Here is a 23,639-nt window from a genome sequence, read left to right as displayed (position 1 = left end):
AAAAGTAAAAGAAACATATACACCGTGGTGGCCTCTGCGGTGCTCCACACCATCGTCCGCTAGGGTGGAGGGAGCATGGCCAGAGACCGGAGCAGACCCAACAAAGCAACCAAGAGAGCCGACTCCACTCTCGGCCGCCAACCAACTCTCGGCCAGCGTCCAGTCCGCATGGATGAGCGAGGATAGGTCCAAGGTGACTGAGGTGTCCGACACCTGCTCACCCAGCCAAGACACCGCAAAGCCTCTCTGTCCCGGTGCCCGCTCCCCATCCCTGTCCCCCTCATCCACATCTCCTCCAGTCCTTCCAAACCGACTCCGTTGTGGGAGAGACCCAGCAGCTGGTCTCCATGGCCAAAAGGCTCCCGGGAGGCAAATCCGGAAGTCCACAAAAAAGCACCGTAGAAGTCACGAAAAGTGCCACCACTTGTCACACAGTCCCAAAGGGTCCTGGACCAAAAGGCAAAAACATATAATAACTCATGAAAACAAGAGGGAAACACAAAAGGATGACACAAGAGCACAGAGCTCCTGCCAACAGCTGCCACTACAGCAGCGCCATCTTGGAAAAAGGTGACGGCAAACAGACACCAGAGTGAAGTAATGTTCAATAATTTTTTATATATATAGTCTATATATATATATATATATATATATATATATATATATATATATATATATATATATATACATATATATATATATATATATATATACATATCACTTCGATGAGGTGGCAACTTGTACACCGCCTTCCGTCCGATTGTAGCTGATATAGGCGCCAGCGATCCCAAAAGGGAATAAGCGGTAGAAAATGGATGGATATATATATATATATATATATATATATATATGTATATATATATATATATATATAATAAGAATAATTAACAATACGAACTACTAAACAAGCGAAATGAAGTGTGACAAAACTCAAGTGTGTAGGGTGTAAGACTACAGAGAGGAAACAAGAATGGAGCATAAAACGGTCGCTTACGGTACAACATGAAAACTAAGTTCCCGCGCCGATCCTTGGGTCCACTGGTCTTTTATCAAGCTCGCCCTCATCAATACCAGGTGTGCAGATTGGCAATTGAGTGCGGACTTGTAGCTGTGTGGGCGCGCTGTGTTCAGTGGGAGCGCGGGCGTGCCCGGTGCGCTGTCAGCAGATCCTTCAGGTGCTCCCGCAGAAGAGGGAGACGCAGACTGCGTGTGCATCGTAACACACAGATATAGTCAGCTAAACAATTGGAGTAGTCTAAAAACATTTTACTGAAGAACAAATGAATAGAAATAGGCTTGATGAATAAATGAACACTCTATCAGTATGCTAAATAAAACCATAACCTACATTGTTGTATGACAACAGAATGGCTAGCAGAACAGAAGGTGGAGGAAACTACACGTTTTGATTTAGTTTTTGCTAGTTGAACTTTACAGATCACAAAAAATGGTAAATTCGGATAGCTAATGTTGTTAGCATAAAGGCATTGGATATAACATAGAGAATATTAGCATATTGGCTAATGGAGAAATATTTTCGCTTCATTATCAGAAACCTAGCTAGCGAGAGATATTGGCCCCAAAATCATTTAACAAGTACAGGAACAGCTAGCTAGCTTGAGTGGAAGTCTGCTAGAGTAGTCTACAGTCATACAGTAACAAGCAATTACACCTCTATTACACTTAAATACCATAGATCCAATATCATCAAAACTTACCTGACTGGATGAAGTCCTTGGGGTCGAATACTAGTGTGGCCTCAATAGCCCGGCTGTAGTGCTTAGCATGCTGGGAATTATCTCTGCATTTGATCGAGGAATGCACCGTGAGGGGTTGTAATTCTACTGAATTTGCATTAAATCAGGTTGTTTTAGCGAATAATCATGCTGCAAGATCCATTTTCTACCGCTTATTCCCTACGGGGTCGCGGGAGGCGCTGGAGCCTATGTCAGCTACAATCAGGCAGAAGGCAGGTTACACCCTGGACAAGTTGCCACCTCATCACAGGGCAAGATCTAGCATGTTGCATTCAATGTTTATTCCCATTAATTTCCCATTAATTCCCGTTTCCAACTTTAAATATTCCCGGAATTTTGCAACCCTCGGTGTGACTACTGATTGCTTCTCCCCTCCCAAGATTAGACGCCTCTACTATTCAGCAGGATTTATGTTCATCCCTAATCATTTTGAAGATTAGGTCAGGGTAAAAATAGGGCTTAACAATTAATCACATTTTAATCGTGATCACGATTTTGGCAGCTGCGATTAGGGTGATTGCGATATTAACATTTAAAAAGCATATGAAGTCAAGCACTTTCACAACCAACAGTCAGCCAACGACAAGGAGGGCGACTTAAAGAGAGTGGACTAATGTGAGAGTGAGTAAAAGTGATTGACAATAAAGACTGACAATAAATTGGCTGGTCCCCAGTAGCTCCTGAAAATATTTGAAAAAAAATAGGCATGACTACACCGGTGCCCTCAAATTCCGAAGACTGAATCACAGGGTGTCAACTACAGCTGAAACGATTCCTCAAGTAATTTGAGTAATTCATTTACAAAATATATTTGGAGGAATTGTTGCTGCCTCGAGGCTTCGTAAGCGGCCACAGTGTGCTCGTCTTGCATGCGATGGGGCGGTGGCAAAGGCATGCACCTGCACTCAATGTTCGTCTTATTGGCTACCACAGTTTTCCGTTCCATGCACTCCAGGTCAACAGCAGCAATGTCCAAGACCTAAGCGTGGACTTTCGATGCTGCAGATGCATCCATCCCGCAGGGGTTGACTTTCGATGCTGCAGATGCATCCATCACGATCTCTGAGTCTTACCTCAGACAGCCGAAGTTACGCTCTAACCACCGCCGGCCCATGACTCTTCCCCCTCCTGGCTGCGTGGGCTCAAAACCTGGACATATGGCCCTTCCTTTGTGGCGAGAGCGCAGTTTGGCCACCCTCCGCCAGTTCTGTTTGCCATTCTCCTTTAGGGATCAGTTCTTTTGGTAGAGATCCTGTCATGATCCCCCATGACAGTTTGGACATTATTTTTAGCTTCCGGTTTTTTTGTATGTCTTGACCTGAACCTTAATTTTTCATTCAACTTCCTGCCTGCATCTGTTTCTCAGACATCTTATTTTGGCTTGATTACCAAGCCGCCAGTTTGCAATTAGGAAACTCACCTACTGGCAATCCCTAATCAGCAAGCTTCTTATGCCAACCCCTTTGGGGGGTCTGTGCTGGATCGTTTTGCTTTGTTTTCGTTGTACTTCCATGCGGCATGGCTTTCCCTATGCTTCCTGTACCTCACAATATCAATCCTCAGAAGCTCAGGATCTTTCTATGCGGAGTTTGCATGTTCTCCCCGTGACTGCGTGGGTTCCCTCCGGGTACTCCGTCTTCCTCCCACCTCCAAAGACATGCACCTGGGGATTGGTTGATTGGCAACACTAAATAGGCTCTAGTGTGGTAATGTTGTCTGTTTATCTGTGTTGGCCCTGTGATGAGGTGGCGACTTGTCCAGGGTGTACCCAGACTTCTGCCCAAATGCAGCTGAGATAGGCTCCAGCAACCCCCCGCGACCCCAATAGGGACAAGCGGTAGAAAATGGATGGATGGATGGGCGCTCATACCACATATTTAATGATTGACTTTGTAAACAAAGGTCCTGAGTAGTTCTGAGTTCAATCGGAAGTTGGCAGACTCATCAGAGATCCTGTTCTGTCTCCCTGTAATGTTTGTCTGATCTTGAATAGGATTGTGCTGAATATCTTAATTTCCCTTTGGGGATTAATAAAAGTACTTTTGATTCTGATTCCAATCTTGGGGGTGGAAGTAATCTGTAGTCGCGCCATCATCCAAGACTGATTAATAAAAATGCTTCTGACATATTGTTTGGAGGCCCCGCCTATAAAATTGAAGTTTATTCGCAGCCAAAAGAAGGATTCGGAACCACCAAAAAGAATAAGACCTCCAGACAATTAAAGAAAATGCAAAACAAGTATTGTTTCATTAAAACCTCTAAAGGCCTTAGTGGCCACATATGTGGACAGCACCTTTTAGCTCGTATTTCCAAAATTGTGTACACTCCTGAATTGGGGTCTTATGGACGCTTATGTGGACACTTATACTGCCATCTGGTGGTGTCAGAAGAGTATAACATACAATGAAATTTGGGGAAAAAATTGTAAAGGTGGTGACTTGTCCAGGGTATACCCCGCCTTCCGCCCGATTGTAGCTGAGATAGGCGCCAGCACCCCCCGCGACCCCACAAGGGAATAAACGGTAGAAAATGGATGGATGGAAGAATTAGCATGTCACTAAACATGAAGTACACATTTGTGTACTTATGGACTAAGTACATCATGTCAAAAGCTATGGACCAAGTACATCATATCAAGATATGATTATGAGTTTTTATTCTAATTAGGGCCTAATAAGCCCAAATAGCAAAGTGAAGTAAAAAAAAAAGCATGTAAACAAACAGCTTAGGCCTTAAGAGGTTTTTAAGAATAAAAATATTTGGAGATCCATTTTGAGTTAAAAAATATTTTTTTCATTTAAAATCCATTTTAGTTTACAAATCCTATTTTGTAACTATTGTGTATGTTTTGATCGCATAAAATGACACCATTTTCTCTCCGCATTGGGCCACTTCAGTTAATTCAAGACGGAGTGTATCTAAAAACCCAATGTAACACAGCTGGTTCGGCCCGTGGCTTGTATCCCATTTTGCACCAGGACGCAAACCCTGGTCTAGGAGTCTTTGATAGGCTAAAAGCCTGGGCCGGCTAACTTTTACACACCAACATGGTTTATTTTACTTACTCGGTCTCCATCCACTAAAGAACTGTTTTTCTTTTCCCTAGATCACTAAAAAACAGTGTTGCTGGAGTGGGGCTCTGCGTCTGGGGTTCACCTCTAAAGATCCCTGCAGGATAAACCCAGACAACCTGCCGAAGTACGCCTGCCCAGATCTGGTGTCCCAAAGTGGCTTCTGGGCTAAGGCTCTCCCTGAAGAGTTCGCTAACAAGGGCAATGTCATCACCTTTTGGGTGGACAAGAAGGGCCGTGTTTTCTATCGCATAAACGAGTCCAGCCCCATGCTGTTCTTCAGCGGAGTCCGAACAGCTGAACCCCTCTGGGCTCTAATTGATGTTTACGGTCTGACCCGGGAAGTGCAGCTGTTAGGTAAGCCAGTTGAAAAAGCATATATTTTAGAACATCACACCATCCAATCCAAATATAGTCCTTGGACAATGTTTAGGATTTACGTATGTTAGAAGTGATGTTTGCTGGTTCTACAATCTGTCATTTGAAAAAAAAAAAGGATAGATCAGGGGTCGGCAACATGCAGTTCTTTTATGGCTACCTGGATAAAAAAAGGGATAAAGATTAGGGCTGGATAAAAAAAGTGATAAAGATTAGGGAAAAAAATGTATTTTTTCTTTAAATATGTCATGTCTGGGATCATGTTTTGTTGAAGTTATGTCCTGTTTGGGTTTTGGACTCTTTTTAGTTTCTGCCCTTTCACTCCCTTTTCTTGTTTCCATGGTTACCCATTGGTTTCACCTGTCATGTCACGCACCTGATTTGTTTTGACTCATGCACCTGTTCAATCACCACAGTTTTATTTAAGCCACAGTTGCCAGGTAGTCAGCCTGAGCGACATCTGTCATGACGTGGACTTGGGTGCGGTTTGTTTTCCCGTGGTGCAAAGCGATGGACCGGACACGACGTGAAGGTAATGACATTTTAATTTTATTCAAAAACAATTAACAAACGAAAAGCGCTCACAGAGGAGGTATAAAAACTTGACTATGAACACAAAAAACTAGCAATATAGCATGAATAACAAAAAACTTACTTTGAACAAGATATGGGCTTGGATCATCGGCATAGAGCAGGGGTGTCCAAACTTTTTGCACTGAGGGCCGCACACAGAAAAATTAAAGCATGTGGGGCCATTTTTATATTTTTATTTTCAAACGATAACAAAATATATGGATTTTTTATTTATTTTACCTTTTAGCGGTCTCATGGACTATAAAGGGTCTCAGTCAATAACATTTTAAAAATACGTCAAAAAATTGTTATTTTTTTTATTATTTAACGCTTACAGTAAATCTCTATATCAACTTCAAGTTGATATAAAGTAATAAAAAAAAAAAAAAAGGTTTTATGTCTTTTTTGTCAAAAACAACTTTGTTTTTGTTTTTATAGTAAAACTGAAATATGCAGTGTTTAGTAATTAGAGCCCTAAAAGATCAATAATGCAGGACACAATTGATTTTAATTCTTTAATATTTTTGAGTAATCACAGTAAAAAATGAATAAAATACCACTAAATATTTGGGATCCAAAAGGTGCCCCACTCATAAAGTGATTCATTCGTATCAGGTTTCTTTTACTTTCAACACTTAAGTTACGAGATCAACTTCAGATATATCTGTCGATTTTACGTTTGAATTATTATTTTGTTTGTTTTATGCGGTTTTGTCAAAGAAAACTTTGATGTTTTTATATGGCAACTACACAATATATGCAATATTTACCACATAAAACATTTTAAAGTGAAATATTTGAAGTAATTGAAGCCTTGAAAATAATAACATGGATTTTTTTGTTCTTTTTTTTTTTAGCAATGGCAAAAAAAAAAAATAAAGAAAGACAAAAGAAAAAAAAACAGCTTTCATGGCAGCTTTGTGTCAACATTGCAACTTTTTCTCCTTAGATTTCACCTCATTCCACTTGTTTTATTGTCCTTTTTTATTTTTGCAATAGCATTTCTAGAATGTGTGGCGGGCTGGTAAACAATTAGCTGCGGGCCGCAAATGGCCCCCGGGCCGCACTTTGGACACACCTGGCATAGAGCAAGGGTGTGTAGAGGGTGGTTGAGGGACACTTGGTCTGGCGACCCACCGCCATGTGACCCTCGACCACCCTCTACGCACCCCTGCTCTATGCCGATGAACCAAGCCCTTATCTCGTTCAAAGTACGTTTTTTGTTATTCATGCCATCGTGCTAGTTATTTGTTTAAGTTTTTATTTCTCCTCTGTGAGCGCTAGTGATGCATCGGCGCATGCGTCGAGCTCATAGAGCAAAACCCTGTGTGGTGCACGTACCACTTTTCGAAAGTCACGTGACCGATCATGAGCTGTTTTGGTCACATGACCGATACGCGAACTGCGCGCCAAACTGTGTTTATAAGGAAGCGCATCTGTCAACGAAATGCCGCTGCCAACAGAATCGCCGCACTTCTCTCATTGGTCATTTGTAATTTATCGTCGTCTGGGATCATTTCCCCCATGTGGGAATATTTTGATCATATATCGGAAAAAAAGGTATTTGTGTTCATGTCCTTGTCGTTTCATCCTGTTCTCTCAAAGTTTCTACTCGATCTGTTAGTAGATTTGTAATGGTACGTGTTTTTGGGGCGGCATGGCGTAGTGGGTAGAGCGGCCGTGCCAGAAACCTGAGGGTTGCAGGTTCGCTTCCCACCTGTGGACATCAAAATCGCTGCCGTTGTGTCCTTGGGCAGGACACTTCATCCTTTGCCCCCGCTGCCGCTCACACCGGTGAATGAATGATGAATGAATGATTGGTGGTGGTCGGAGGGGCCGTAGGCGCAAACTGGCAGTCACGCTTCCGTCAGTCTACCCCAGGGCAGCTGTGGCTACAGATGTAGCTTACCACCACCAGGTGTGAATGAATGATGGGTTCCCACTTCTCTGTGAGCGCTTTGAGTATATAACAATAGAAAAGCGCGATATAAATCTAATCCATTATTATTATTATATTATTATTATTTGTGTTGAGCCGTTTCGGTAGCTCAGTTGGTAGAGTGGAGGACTGTAAATGCTCATGCTGAGTTCCTTAGGGCAGTGGTTCTCAACCTTTTTTCAGTGATGTACCCCCAATGAACATTTCTTTAATTCAAGTACCCCCTAATCAGAGCAACCCATTTTGGTTGAAAAAAAGAGATAAAGAAGGAAAATACAGCACTGTCATCAGTTTCTGATTTATTAAATTGTATAACAGTGCATATTATTGCTCATTTGTAGTGGTCTTTCTTGAACTATTTGGGAAAAAAAGATATAAAAATAACTAAAAACTTGTTGAAAAATAAACAAGTGATTTAGTTATAAATAAAGATTTCGACACATAGAAGTAATCATCAACTTAAAGTGTCCTCTTTGGAGATTGTAGTAGAGATCCATCTGGATTCATGAACTTAATTCTAAACATTTCTCCACAAAAAAGAAATCTTTAACATCAATATTTATGGAACATATCCACAAAAAAATCTAGCTGTCAACACTGAATATTGCATTGTTGTATTTTTTGTTCACAGTTTATGAACTTACATTCATATATTTTGTTAAAGTATTATTTTGTTGCTATATTTAGAATATTTAAAAAAAATCTCACGTACCCCTTGTCATACCTTCAACTACCCCCATGGGTATGCGTACCCCCATTTGAGAACCACTGCCTTAGGGCACTGGTTCAAATCCAGCTCGATGGATCAGTCATTACGTGTAGAGAGGGGCGTGTTCCACGCGTCCCCTGCGGGCGGGGTATGTGCAGGGGCCGGCCATGAAGCAGCCAACAGATGAGTGGATACCTCAGCTGGAAAGAGTTATCTAATCACCTGTTCCCTTTATTAGCAGCGCTGGAGACCATGAAGGGGGGGAGACATGAGGACGCAGGAGGACGCAGGACAGGGGCACAGAGACGAACAAGAGACAGCTGAAAAGCTGGACAGACGGACAATTGTGTAAAGTAAAAGATGTACTAAAGACTGTGTCAAACCTGAGAAGCTGAACAGACGGACAATTGTGTAAAGTAAAAGATGTATTAAATACCGTGTCAAACCTGTATCCTGAGCTGTGTGATACTGTGGTCAAAAGAAGACGTAGGAAACCTCCACAACTGGCACTCAACTTAAGCGAACCACGATGATGTCCACCGCATCACCCCTGGAGGCGCTCGGGCAAGTGCTTGCCGAGGTATCGGCAGCAAGCCGGCAACAGACGCAGCTAATCCAGCAGCTGATGGACAGATCCACGGTAGGAGGGGGAGCAGCGACATCCATGCAGAGAATGGGGGAGGCAGAAGACAGAAGATCCCCACACCTTCCTAGATGTCTTCGAGGCCACGGGACCTCATGCGGATGGCCAGAGGCAGAGTGGGGAGTGAAGCTGCTGCCGCTTCTGGTGGGGGAGGCACAGCGAGCGGCGTTGGCCCTCCCGGCAGCCGCCAGGATGCAGTACGACAACTTATGCCACGCCATCCTAGATCGGGTCGGCAGCAGCTCGGAGGATCACCGGAGGAGGTTCCGAGCGATGAAATTGGGCCAAGAAGACTGACCATTCATCCTGGCGCAGCAAATGAGGGACGCGGCGAACAGATGGCTTCAACCAAATGGTCAAGATCCTCGAGTGGTTGAAAGAATCCTCCTGGAGCACTTTGTCGACGCCCTTCCGCCCAGGACCGCAGCATGGGTGAGATACCACCGTCCAACGGAGGTAAAAAAAGCAGTGGCACTGGCTGAGGACCACCTAGCGGTCCAGAGGGACAACACACCGAAGGCAGCGGAAAGGCCCATCCCAGCTCCACGCCGACGACTCCCACCACCAGACCGACGGGCACTGGAGTGGGGCCCTCACGTGGCCGGAGGACCGGGAAGCAAGGATAAGGTCCCCTCCTTGAACAATCAACACAAGCACACACACACACGCACCCAGTCACACACACATGCACATCCAACAAGGGGGGGGGGAACCGGGGAGCTAATCCACTGTCTCTTTGTCTGTTTCAGGGTACCAGCGCTGTCCAGAGAGGGCTTCCCTCACAGAGGGCGCGTCAGACGCCCGGGCCGGTGTGCTGGGGTTGCGGTCAACCCGGTCACGTTCGCCGGAAGTGCTCCGTAATGGAGGTGGGGCATGTGATGCGGGTTGTCGGGATCCCAGCACCCGCCCCCGATCCGGGGAAGACGTACTGTGTCCCAGTAAGAATACAAGGGAGTACATACCGGGCAATGGTGGATTCGGGCTGTAACAGTCCATGATGCATCAAAACCTGGTTCGACCCGGGGTGTTGAGGGAGGCGACACTGGGAAGAATCAGGTGTATTCATGGGGATGTGCACGAGTACCCGATTGTGCCAGTGGAAATTTGGTATGAAGGTCAAAAGCATAATGTTAAGCGCGCACCTTACGCATCCCATAATTTTAGGAACAAATTGGCCGGGGTTTAACCAGTTAGTGACACAATGTGTGGGGATGCGTTCACGGACTGTAGGACAGGGGAATATACGCGCAGTACTCGCTGGCGAGCGGATTCATCCGGCACTGACAGGCGGGAACCGGCAGGGGCTTCGCGGGAGGCCCCACCGGCCCTCCGCTGGCAGTCCATGGAGGATTTTCCCCTTGAGCAGTCCCGCGATGAAACTTTGCGTGCGGCCTGGGACCAGGTGGTTTGCATAGACGGTCAGCTGGTGCGCCCGGGGAAAACGCAGGTATTCCCTCACTTTGTGATTATTAGGGATAGGTTATATAGAGTGAGCCGTGACACTCAAACAGGTGAGGAGTCCACCCAGTTGTTGGTGCCAAAACCCCGTCGGCAAATGGTTTTCCAGGCGGGGCACTGCAATCCCCTCACTGGCCACTTGGGGTACGAGAAAACACTCAATCGGGTCATGGTCCGTTTCTATTGGCCAGGCATCCGGGCAGACATACGCCGCTGGTGTGCTGCCTGTCCGGATTGCCAGCTGGTAAATCCGGCGGCCGTCCCGAAGGCCCCTTTGCGCCCATTACCACTCATGGAGGTCCCCGTTCGAAAGGATTGGGATGGACCTCATCGGACCATTTAACCCAACCACACGGGGATATCGCTTTGTGTTAGTTCTGGTGGATTACGCAACGCGGTATCCCGAAGCAGTGCCGCTCCGCTCCATCTCTGCCAAGAGTGTGGCGCAAGCACTCTTCACGGTCATTTCCCGCGTCGGAATCCCGAAAGAGATTTTGACGGACCAAGGCACGTCCTTTATGTCACTCACGATAAAGGAACTGTACGGGTTATTGGGGATTAAAGCGATCCGCACCAGTGTATACCACCCACAAACTGACGGGCTGGTGGAACGGTTTAATAAAACGCTGAAAACCATGATCCGTAAGTTCACGCACGAGGACAAACCTAATTGGGATAAATGGCTGGATCCCCTAATGTTTGCGATGCGGGAGGCACCCCAGACCTCTTCCGGTTTTGCACCGTTCGAGTTGTTATACGGCAGGAAGCCGCGCGGCGTATTGGACCTAATTAAAGAAAGCTGGGAGGAAGGTTCAAGCCGCAGTAAAAACGAAATACAATACGTTATGGACCTGCGAGCAAAACTCCACCAGGTGGGGCACTTGTCACGCGAAAATTTGCTCCGCGCCCAGCAACGGCAACAGCGTATGTACAACAAAGGAACCCAGCTGAGAAAATTTTCACCGGGAGAAAAAAATACTTGTACTACTCCCAACTTCCAGCTCAAAATTACTAGCAATGTGGCAAGGACCCTTTGAGGTCACACGGCAGGTAAATGATGTGGACTACAAGGTTCGGCGCTCGGACCGAGGTGGAGGCTTACAAATTTATCATGTAAACCTACTGAAAGCATGGAGGGAGGCCGAGCCTGTCTCCATGGTGACGGTAGTGAGAGCGGAGGAGGAGTTTGGGCCAAAGATCCCGCACTCTTCCCTGTGATGACCAGCTCACATTGGCTCAAAGAGCGGAGGTTGCTGAGTTACAGCGGCGCTATGCAGATTACGGTGCGGTCTCGGCCATGCAGGCTTCCCGAACACGAACGCAAAATAGTGCGGGACGAATTAAAAACCATGCTGGAGTTAGGAGTAATAGAAGAATCCCACAGTGCGTGGTGCAGACCTATCGTTCTTGTAGGGAAGAAGGATGGGTCTGTGCGGTTCTGTGTGGATTACCGCAAGGTGTATGAGGTGTCACGTTTTGACGCGTACCCAATGCCTCGGGTCGACGAGCTTCTGGATCGGCTGGGCACTGCTCGTTTTTTCCCGACACTGGATTTAACCAAGGGCTACTGGCAGATTCCCTTATCACCAGAGTCCCGGGAAAAATCGGCCTTCTCCACTCCGGAAGGTTTATACCAGTTCGTGACGCTCCCGTTCGGGTTGTTCGGTGCGCCTGCCACGTTCCAGCGCCTCATGGACCGGGTGCTGCGACCCCACGCTGCATACGCGACTGCCTACCTGGATGATGTTATCATCCAGAGTGGCAGCTGGGAAGATCACCTGCGGCGGGTGGGGGCGGTGCTCGAGTCCTTGAGGCGGGCGGGGCTCCCCGCCAACCCTGCGAAGTGCGCGGTTGGCCGGAGGGAGGTACAGTATCCGGGGTACCACTTGGGGGGGGGGAAGGCTGCAGCCACAGGTTGACAAGACGGCGGAAATTGCGGCCTGTCCACCCCCCAAGACTAAAAAAGAGGTGAAGCAGTTTTTGAGACTGGCGGGCTACTACCGTAGATTTATTCCCCGGTTTGCAGACCTGACCAGCCCACTGATGGACCTCACCCGAAAGGGTGCTCCAGACCTGGTCCAGTGGACAGAACGGTGCCAGCAGGGGTTTGAGGAGGTAAAGAAAGCACTGTGTGAGGAGCCGGTACTACGCATGCCAAATTTTAACATTCCTTTCTGTCTGCAGGCGGACGCGTCGGTCCGGGGGCTGGGGGCCGTTTTGACTCAGCGGGTGGAGGGCGTCGATCGCCCCATACTGTACATCAGCCGGAAATTGTCGGACCGGGAGGCGAGGTACAGTATGGTGGAGAGGGAGTGCCTCGCCATCCGGTGGGCGGTCGGGGCCCTCCGCTACTACCTGCTGGGGCGGGCCTTCAGTCTCTGCTCAGATCACAAACCTCTCCAGTGGCTCCACCGTATGAAGGACACCAATGCGCGGATCACCCGGTGATATCTCGCATTACAACCCTACAACTTCCGGGTGGTCCACAGGCCGGGAGCGCAGATGGCCGTGGCAGACTTCCTCTCTCGCCCAGCTATTGGGGGGGGTGAGGGGGAGTGGGCGCGGCCGGACGGGTGCCCGGCCTGTGTCTGGCGGTGGAGGCATGTGGAGAGGGGCGTGTTCCACGCGTCCCCTGCGGGCGGGGTATGTGCAGGGGCCATGAAACAGCCAACAGGTGAGTGGATACCTCAGCTGGAACGAGTTATCTAATCACCTGTTCCCTTTATTAGCAGCGCTGGAGACCATGAAGGGGGGGAGACATGAGGACGCAGGAGGACGCAGGACAGGGGCACAGAGACGAACAAGAGACAGCTGAAAAGCTGGACAGACGGACAATTGTGTAAAGTAAAAGATGTACTAAAGACTGTGTCAAACCTGAGAAGCTGAACAGACGGACAATTGTGTAAAGTAAAAGATGTATTAAATACTGTGTCAAACCTGTATCCTGAGCTGTGTGATACTGTGGTCAGAAGAAGCCGGGCGAGACGCAGGAAACCTCCACATTAAGTTTTTACCATGAAGTGATTAACGCGGACCCTGACTTAAACAAGTTGAAAAACTTCTCTGGGTGTTACCATTTAGTGGTCAATTGTACGGAATATGTACTGTACTGTGCAATCTACCAATAAAAACTTCAATCAATCAATCAACATTGCGTATTCAGAGCGCATGTAAAAAAATAAATAAAATAAAAAAAACCTTGTCCACAAGTTTTCTCATTCACAACACGTTCTCTTAGATTTCCATGTTATGATACATGTTCACATTATTTATTGACTGTATCTAAAAACGATAAAAATATGTTTTTGTTTAAATGAAGATATGAAATACTCCTAAATGAAATACAATGACTTGGTTTAAATTATTGTATATACTAGGTCATAAAATCAGTGTCAATTGAGTCGGTCCATAAGTTGCCTGTAGGGATTTTTAATGTCCAGCAGATGTCAGTATTTAGTGAAACAGTACTGACACAGTATCAATACAGTTTTGCAATGTGTCGAAACGATACATGGCGCCTCATCAACCCATCACTAGTAAGCGATTTTAATTTCTTCCTTTTTTTCAATAAAATTAAAATGTCCTTACCTTCACGTCGTGTCCGGTCCAATCGCTTTGCACCACGGGAAAACTAACCACACCCAAGTCCACGTCATGACAGATGTCGCCAGGCTGACTACCTGGCAACTGTGTTAAATAATACTGTGGCGATTGAACAGGTGCGTGAGTCAAAACAAATCAGGTGCGTGACATGACAGGTGAAACTAATGGGTAACCATGGAAACAAGACAAGGGAGTGAAAAAGCAGGAACTAAAGCGAGTCCAAAAACTAAACAGGACATAACTTAAACAAAACATGATCCCAGACATGACAAAATATAGTTTCTTTGGTAGAACAAACGTGACACAAACCTTCCAAATTGCATATAAAGCTTGGTAGACAAAATAAAGCTAAGGAGTGGCACGGCTGTGTTGCCGTAGGGAGGAAAAGCGGAACGACACACATTATTCTCCGTGCGTCGGCTAAATACAAACATATTCCTAAACCCCAAAGATGTCTTTTTTAAAGCCTGCGGGGAAGAGAAAGGTTAGTGATGAGCAAAGACAATTCCAGGAAAAGTGGGAGATGCATTATTTCTTTGTTGAGCTCATCGGCACCCCGACGTGTCTCATTTAAACAGAGAAAGTTGCGGTGCACAAGGGATACAATTTAAAATAGTCATTATATAACTAGACATGCTGAGGAGTATGCAACATTTTTTTTAAAGGAATCTTTACTTGCGGCGCAGACTCACCCAGACTCTACATCCAGTGGCCCCCAGGTGAATTGAGTTTGAGACCCCTGGTCTAATGATTGTGCAACTTTGAGGGCATCTGCGCGACACCGGCTTGCTCTCCAGTCCGACCCAATTAGCTGTCTTTTTTTTTATTGTTGAGTCATAATCACGGCTGCCTCGAAAGCAAGGGCTTAATCGTGTTCCGTCAGGCACTAAGTTGACATCCGCCCCCTAGAAACGGGATTGAAAACATCCCCGGTGGAACAGTGCTTATGTCTATTACTCAGACATGAACTTTTTGACACGGGCCATTTTGTTTTAGTCTGCGCCGTGCATTCTTTTCTATGTTCGGTGTTTCATAATTCCTCCCCATCTGCTGATAAGCCCTTGGGCTTTATCATCTGAAGTCCTTCCCTTTTTTGACGTTGCCTTTAGCCCCAATTTTGTATGATGTTAGAGAAGCATCAGGTTTTTTTTTTGTTAGGTTTTATTGTCCTTTTTTAACTCATGACTGTTATCACGAATAAATTAACACAGATGTGCCTTGTTTTGGTGCAATGACGTCTTTGGTCAACCGCAAAGGCAACACATTTTTATCTGTGCTGAATGGAAACAAGGGTCTCCCAGTGTAAGAGAGGCACATATGGTATGACCAATAGTGTTTTTCAACAATTCTTGAGCCAAGGCAGGGCTTGGCGATATGGCCTTTTATCAATATCTCGATATTTTTAGGCAATGTCACGATACACGATAAATATCTCGGTATTTTGCCTTAGCCTTGAATGTACACTTGATGCATATAATCGCAGCAAGATGATGATTCTCTGTGTCTACATTAAAACATTCCTCTTCATATTGCATTAATATATGCTCATTTTAAACTTTCATGCAGAGAGGGAAACCACAACTAAGTCAATTGACCAAAACTGTATTTATTAAACAGTTATCAGGAATTGGCACAAAAATTTGTGTCATTTCCAAAACAGAAAGTGCAAGATTGTCAGAGGCATTTTAAAACAAGCTATTAGTGCACTTTTGTGCATGATGTCACTACGATGACATATCAAGACAACACTAAATTAAAGTGCACTTTTTGTACAGAACGCCACTACAATAGTTTAAAACAAATAAAATGTTTTGTGCATGATGTCACACAAGATATTTCAATATCTGTCAAATAAAAATTAGCTGCATAATAGGAAATCAAATAGTGTTCATCCTTCGCTATGTGGTAGGTTACTGCGGATGTTATCTCCTTCTGTCGTTGACTACTTTTTTCATACGGTGTTGATGTGGAAATGGTTGCTTCGGCATTTTGTTGGGCGTGGCACCGGCCGGAGATGTTCACATGCAGAGTTTCAAGCACTCCTTATTCTCAAATGATGCTACATTAGCAGTGGTGCTACTTTTTGTAGCAACGCTTTTGCCGCATAATAGTTCAACATCTTCCCGCTTGAAGCCAAACCACCGCCAGACGATGGACCCTGTGCTGTTTTTATTGGGAATGCATTCTTCCTTCAATTATTACCAGATTCGCACCTTCTTTCTCTCGTATTTGTCAGGCTTGCCTTTGACAGTTTGACTATGTTTTAGTTTTTTCCTCTGCATTTGTCTTTGTTTCCTCTGTGTGTGTGTGTAGTGTTTCCTGTCAGCGCTCTTATTTTGTTGGTTTCCTGTCTTTCTCCCTGAGTGCTGTGTTCCCCTTCAGCTGCGGCTGATTGGCACTTGGCCACACGTGGACTGTCAATCAGTCCGCTCCTAATTTAGACTTGTCTTCCCATCCAGTCGCTGCTGGATTATTGTATTGCATGTCGCTTCTGTATTGTCGCTCCTGACGTGTCGTTGCACAGTAGCGGTAAGCTATATTTGGTCGCTTTGTGTAGCTTACTGTTTTTTGTTCCCTCCTTCCAGTTTTTGTTTTTTCATAGCCTAGTTTGTTATCCGCCCACTTGCGTGCTTTTTGTTTGTACCCTTTGTTTGATTTTGTTCTGGTATTTTATATTAAAACCATGTTCCTTATTCAATGCCTGCCTCCGTCTCTGCATCTTGGGGTTCGTCGCCAACAAACTGTGACAGAATAATCCAGCCAAATTCGAACCTCGCAGAGATATCTATGGTGGAGAGGCTTAATTTAGCTTTAAAATTAATGGCTAATTTAAAAGAGAGTTTGGCCGCTTTTCAAGCCCTCTCCCACCCACCCCTGTGGAGTGTGGGCCCATCTGGAGACGTCTGGCATCCGTCCCTTGAGGGGAGTGCTAGGAGTAGCTGTGCAGCTGGGGAGGCACAGCTACTTCTCGCCCCAGTGGGTCTGCAACAGATGGCGCCATCATCTCGAGTGGGTCTGCAACAGATGGCGCCATCATCTCCGGTGGGCCGGCAGACGCCACCATCATCTCCGGTGGGTCTGCAACCTACGGCGCCACCACGCACCCCGTTGGGCCAGCAGACGCCACCACGCACTCCGGTGGGCCAGCAGACTTCACCACGCACTCCGGTGGGCCAGCAGACTCCACCACGCACTCCGGTGGGCCAGCAGAATGGGGCGCCACCACCATCCTCTCCGGTGGGCCAGCAACAGGGGGCGCCACCACCATCTTGTCCGGTGGGCCAGCAACAGGGGGCGCCACCACCATCCTGTCTGGTGGGCCAGCAGAGGGCGCCGTCACCATCCTGTCCGGTGGGCCAGCAGAGGGCGCCACCATACTCTTGTCGGCCACAGATGTGGTCGTTTCATGGCCGACTTCCTCGCCAATTGCAGCGGCTTTCTATTCGCCGCCCACCTCCTAGTATCCGTATGGTATCCGTTATGGGAGGGGGGGCTACTGTCAGGCTTGCCTCTGACAGTTTGACTATGTTTTATTTTTTTCCTCTGTATTTGTCTTTGTTTCCTCTGTGTGTGTAGTGTTTCCTGTCAGCGCGCTGATATTGTTGGTTTCCTGTCTTTCTCCCTAAGTGCTGTGTTCCCCCTCAGCTACGGCTGATTGGCACCTGGCCACACCTGGTGTCAATCAGTCCGCTCCTATTTAGACCTGTCTTCCCATCCAGTCACTGCTGGATTATTGTATTGTCGTTGCCACATGTCGCTGTTGTCGTTGCTACCTGTCGTGTTGATGACACCGCTACCTGTCTTGTCGCTTGTAGCTTTGTCTACTTCTGTTCACTCTGTTCATGCCATAATTCCGTCGTGTCACAGTAAGTGTTTTTGTTTCATAACCAAGTTTGTTATCCGCCTCGTGCGCGCCACTTTTTAGTACCCTTTTGTTTGTTCTTGTTCTAGTATTTTAAGTAAATCATGTTTACCTGCAAAATGCCTGCCTCCTTCTCTGCATCTTGGGGTTCGACACCAAACTTTGACACTGTTACCACCCGCAGCATCATAGCTAACGTTACCATGTCGCTGCCTGTCTGCTCCTCAGAAGCGTGTGATGTTGCATGCGTGACGTATGCAAGAAGGTGCGCTTGTTTTAAGTCTCTGTGAGAAGGAGGGACAAGAAAGAGTGGGAAACGCATGCAGTGTAATGCCCGCAGCTAAAAGCAACTGAGTGAGAACGTATACTCGAATATCACGATATAGTCATTTTCTATATCACGCAGAGACAAACCCGCGATATATCGAGTACATCGATATATCGCCCAGCCCTAAGCCAAGGAACATTTTTTGCATTGAAAACACAACCAGCAGAAATCATTAAAAAAACGAACTCAGTTGACAGTATTAAGTCGTTGTCGCAATTGTTGGATATGACTTTAAACCATAACCCAGCATGCATCACTATAGCTCTTGTCTCACAGTAGGTGTACTGTCACCACCTGTCACATAACCCCCTGACCTATTTTGACTTTTTTACTGTTCTCCTGTGAGTACTGTTTTATTTCTTGTCTTGCGCTTCTATTTTGGTGGCTTTTTCTCTTTTTTTGGGTATTTTCCTGTAGCAGTTCCATGTCTTCCTTTGAGCGATATTCCCCCATCTACTTTGTTTTAGCAATTAAGAATATTTAGTTGTTTTTATCCTTCTTTGTGTGGACATTGTTGATTGTCATGCCATGTTCGGATGTCCCTCATGGACGCCGTCTTTGCTCCACAATAAGTTTTTGCTGTCGTCCAGCATTCTGTTTTTGTTTACTTTGTAGCCAGTTCAGTTTTAATTTCGTTCTGCATAGCCTTCCCTAAGCTTCAATGCCTTTTTTTAGCTAATGTAAAGGTTTCACTCTTGGGTGGGTTCTCCTGGCCGACAGATCTTCGGGGGCCCGGAAGATAGTTTGAATACGGTCTTTTATTTGCATGCACAGCAATCCGGCAATATGTTTTCGTTTCAGTCCCATGTCTCTCCCTGGCTCCAACTCCAACTCCCCTGTGTCGCTCCGGCTGCTGCTAATAAAGGTGACAGGTGATTAGATAACAAATCAAATCAACTTTATATATAAAGCACATTTTAAAATTTACCACAATGGTAGCCAAAGTGCTGTACATAGACAGGTTCAAAGATTACACAAGAGAAACGAGCAAACACAACACAACACAAACAGAGCACGATAAAAAATAAATAAAACATAGAAACAGGTTCACAGCAGGTGCACCTGGGCCATTTACTCACCTGTCGCTGTCTTTGAGGCCGGTCCTTGCACACCCCGTTCCGCTGCAGGCCCGCAGGCCACGCCCCCCCCTCCGCAGCGGCACTCACTTTTTTGTTTATTTTCAGCTTAAGCATTAGACACCTTTTTACCTGCACGCTACCTCCCGCTGTTTCAGACATCTATAAAGCAATTAGCTACTGGCTGCTACCTACTGGTATGGAAGAGTAATACACGGTTACTCTGCCGAGCTCAAGACAGCACCGACACTCAACAACAACACATCATTTGCGGACTATAATTACTGGTTTGCAAAAAAATATTTTTAACCCAAATAGGAGCACCGACACTCAACAACAACACATCATTTGCGGACTATAATTACTGGTTTGCAAAAAATATTTTTAACCCAAATAGGGTGAAATTAGGTAGTATACAAATGTATTATGTGTAATCAACATGCATTATCACGATATACCAATAGTAATAAGAGCTCTCACATTGACCAATTTCTGACATGGACTTGTTTCTTCAGCATTGTTCACACGTTTAAGTTAGGACATTGAGAAGGCCATTGTAAAACTTTAATGCTAGCCTGATGTAGCCATTTTTTTACCACTTTTGAGGTGTACTTGGGGTCATTGTCCTGTTGGAACACCCAGCCGCACCCAAACACTGTTTCCATTTGAGTTGGGAAATTGTGTTAGATGTAAATATAAACGTAATACAATTATTTGAAATCCTTTTCAACCCATATTCAATTGAATGCACTATAAAGACAAGATATTTGATGTTCAAACTCATAAACTTTTTTTTTTCTGCAAATAATAATTAACTTAGAATTTTAGGGCTGCAACATGTGCCAAAGTAGTTGGGAAAGGGCATGTTCAGCACTGTGTTACATCACCTTTTGTTTTAACAACACTCAATAAACGTTTGGGAACTGAGGAAACTAATTGTTGAAGCTCTGAAAGTGGAATTCTTTCCCATTCTTGTTTTATGTAGAGCTTCAGTCTTTCAACAGTCGTATTTTACGCTTCATAATGCACCACACATTTTTGATGGGAGACAGGTCTGGACTGCAGGTGGGCCAGGAAAGTACCCGCAGTCTTTTTTTACGAAGCCACGCTGTTGTAACACGTTCTAAATGTGGCTTGGCATTGTCTTGCTGAAAAAAGCAGGGGCGTCCATGAAAAAGACGGCGCTTAGATGGCAGCATATGTTGTTGCAAAACCTGTACGTACCTTTCAACATTAATGGTGCCTTCACAGATGTGTAAGTTACCCATGCCATGGGCACTAATGCACCCCATACCATCACAGATTTGGCTTTTGAACTTTGCATCGATAACAGTCTGGATGGTTTGTTTCCCTTTTGGTCCGTATGACACGATGTCGAATACTTCCAAAAACAATTAGAAATTTGGACTTGTCAGACCACAGGACACTTTTCCACTTTGCATCAGTCCATCTTAGATGATCTCAGGCCCAGAGAAGCCGGCGGCCTTTCTAGATGTTGTTGATAAATGGCTTTCGCTTTGCATAATAGTGCTTTAACTTGCACTTACAGATGTAGCAAATAACTTTATTTAGTGAAAGTGGTTTTCTGATGTGTTGTTCAGCCCATGTGGTGATATCCTTTAGAGATTGATGTCGGTTTTTGATATAGTGCCGTCTGAGGGATCGAAGATCACGGTCATTCAATGTTGGTTTCAGGCCATGCCGCTTACATGGAGTGATTTCTTCAGATTCTCTGAACCTTTTGATGATATTAAGGACCGTAAATGTTGAAATCCATACATTTCTTGCAATTGTACTTCGAGAAACATTGTTCTTAAACTGTTTAAAAACTGTTTGACTATTTGTTCACGCAGTTGTGGACAAAGGGGAGTACCTCGCTCAATCCTTTCTTGTGAAAGACTAAGCATTTTTTGGGAAGCTGTTTTTATACCCAATGCTGGCACCCACCTGTTCACAATTAGCCTGCACACCTGTGGGATGTTCCAAAAAAGTGTTTGATGAGCATTCCTCAACTTCACCAGTATTTATTGCCACCTTTCCCAACTTCTTTGTAACGTGTTGCTGGCATCAAATTCTAAAGTTAATGATTATTTGCAAAAAAATGAAAAAATGTTTATCAGTTTGAACATCAAATATGTTGTCTTTGTAGCATATTCTACTGAATATGGGTTGAAAATGATTTGCAAATCATTGTATTCCGTTTATATTTACATCTAACACAATTTCTCAACTCATATGGAAACAGGGTTTGTAGGTTGTCCTGAAGAATTTTGGAGATAATCCTCCTTTTTTCATTGTCCCATTTACTCTCTGTAAAGCACCAGTTCCATTGGCAGCAAAACAGGCCCAACGCATAATACCACCGCCACCATGCTTGACAGTAGGTGTAGTGTTCCTGGGATTAAAGTCCTCACCTTTTCTCCTCCGAACATATTGCTGGGTGTTGTGGCCAAACACCTCAATTTTTGTTTCATCTGACCACAGAACTTTCCCCAAGAAGCTTTTATATTTGTCCATGTGAAAATTGTGCTGTTTGGCCAAAATACCCATTTGCACTTTATATTTATTGTGGAGTTAAAAACTCAGAAGTGTCAGTCAAGTGTCAATCCATGCCCTACAACCTGGGCAAATTAAGGCCCCGGGGCCACATGCGCTTTTCAATCTGGCCTGGCGGACATTCCCAAATAATTTTTTTAGATCTTTCAGATGGAAAGTGTAGATATACCAGTTACTATGGTAATCTAATTCGTTACTACCACCCGAACGTCTCCCCAGGGAAGTGGTTTGGGCACGTCCGACTAGCAGGAGGCCACAGGGAAGACCCAAGACACATTGGGAAGACTGTGTCTCCTCCCGGCTGGCCTGGGAACGGCTGGGAATGCCTCGGAATCCCCCCGGAGAGGAGCTGGACCAAGTTGCTGGGTAGAGGGAAGTCTGGGCTTCCCTGCTTAGCCTGCTGCCCCCGCGACCCCACCTCGGATAAGCGGAAGTAAATGGATGGATGGCTGTATGGTAATCTAATTAGTTACTATGGACATCTAATTAGTTACTATGGACATCTAATTAGTTACTATGGTAATCTACGTCACGGCAGCTCAGACGAGGCACCAAGCAGTGTGGGCGGGAAGCGTTTCCACAGACGCGGAAGGAGATTTTCACAACAAAGTTCTAAAGCTTACTGATGTATCAGATATATCAGATTTGTAGGTGGGTTTTTACTGTACACTTTTTTCATATGTCACTGTATATTGCATTTTTGTTGCGTTTCACTTCATTGTAAGGGGGTGTGACATTCATATGTTGTCAATATTCAGTTTTTTATCCTTCATAGAAAAATGTAGAATTCCATCATGTTTTTTAAAGCGGTCTATCTTAACGTTTTTAGCATTTAAACAGACATTATTGGGAGGTTTTGTATTAATGTCCCTAAAAAAAGATATAGGCCCCCAGACACATTTTTTTTCTCTAAATGTGGCCCCTGAGTCAAAATAATTGCCCAGGCCTACCCTACATGGTCAAAACCATTGAGAACTACAAATCCCAGAATGCCGAGGGAAAATGGCCACCAAATTACTGATTTTGAAGGCACCTGAAAAGGAATGCAGGTTCAGTCACTCGTTTACCAAACAAGCTGCATGCAAGGAAGCACAGCAGCCTCAACCACAAGATCTACACTACAAGTTTCTCCAAACACACCAATTGTCGGTGAATATGCTTGTTCATTTGATGACGATAGAAATGCTTACTTTGATACTCTTAACTTGCACCGGCAAGCTTCTTAATTTGCTTACTCAAATATCTTAATTTGTTTGTTTGAACTGCTGGGTTCTAGTTGAACCACTGCATTACTGCATTTCAGTTTGGCGTTGATCGCATACTGGGTTTGACCAGGTAAAACAGGGGTCTCAGACACGCGGCCCGCAGGCCAATTGCGGCCCGCGAGACAATATTTTGCGGGCCCCACCTTAATATGAAAGTCTCATGTTAGTGCGACCCGCGAGTTTTATATGAATGGCGCTTGACAGTGTTGTGTTATTTGGCTCCAAAATGGCCCTTTCAATGTTCTGGGTTGCTTACCCCTGCGTTAGTGGAAAAGCAGCAAATGAGTGGAAGCGACAGAGATGTTGCCATGGAGGCAAGGGTTTTCTTAATTGCCCGGTTGCAGTCACCGCGACACCTGTCCGTCAGTAATAACAGTCCCCGATAACCTGGACCAATTCAAACCATTATTTGTAGAGATGT

General features: G+C 45.3%; 1 protein-coding gene across 1 annotated transcript in view; it reads left to right on the top strand.

Annotated features, from left to right (window-relative positions):
• Positions 1–23,639, top strand: part of neurl1aa (neuralized E3 ubiquitin protein ligase 1Aa) — a 114,844-nt gene that overhangs the window by 34,172 nt on the left and 57,033 nt on the right. Inside the window, exon 3 of the mRNA XM_061907849.1 lies at positions 4,864–5,185. Within this exon, the coding sequence (XP_061763833.1) occupies positions 4,864–5,185 (322 nt within the window). The remainder of the gene's footprint in view (positions 1–4,863; positions 5,186–23,639) is intronic.

The sequence above is a fragment of the Nerophis ophidion genome, linkage group LG01 (genome assembly GCF_033978795.1).
Source record: "Nerophis ophidion isolate RoL-2023_Sa linkage group LG01, RoL_Noph_v1.0, whole genome shotgun sequence".
Lineage (NCBI taxonomy): Eukaryota > Metazoa > Chordata > Actinopteri > Syngnathiformes > Syngnathidae > Nerophis > Nerophis ophidion.
Note: the sequence above shows the minus strand (reverse complement) of the source record. Positions and strands in the feature narration are given on the sequence as shown.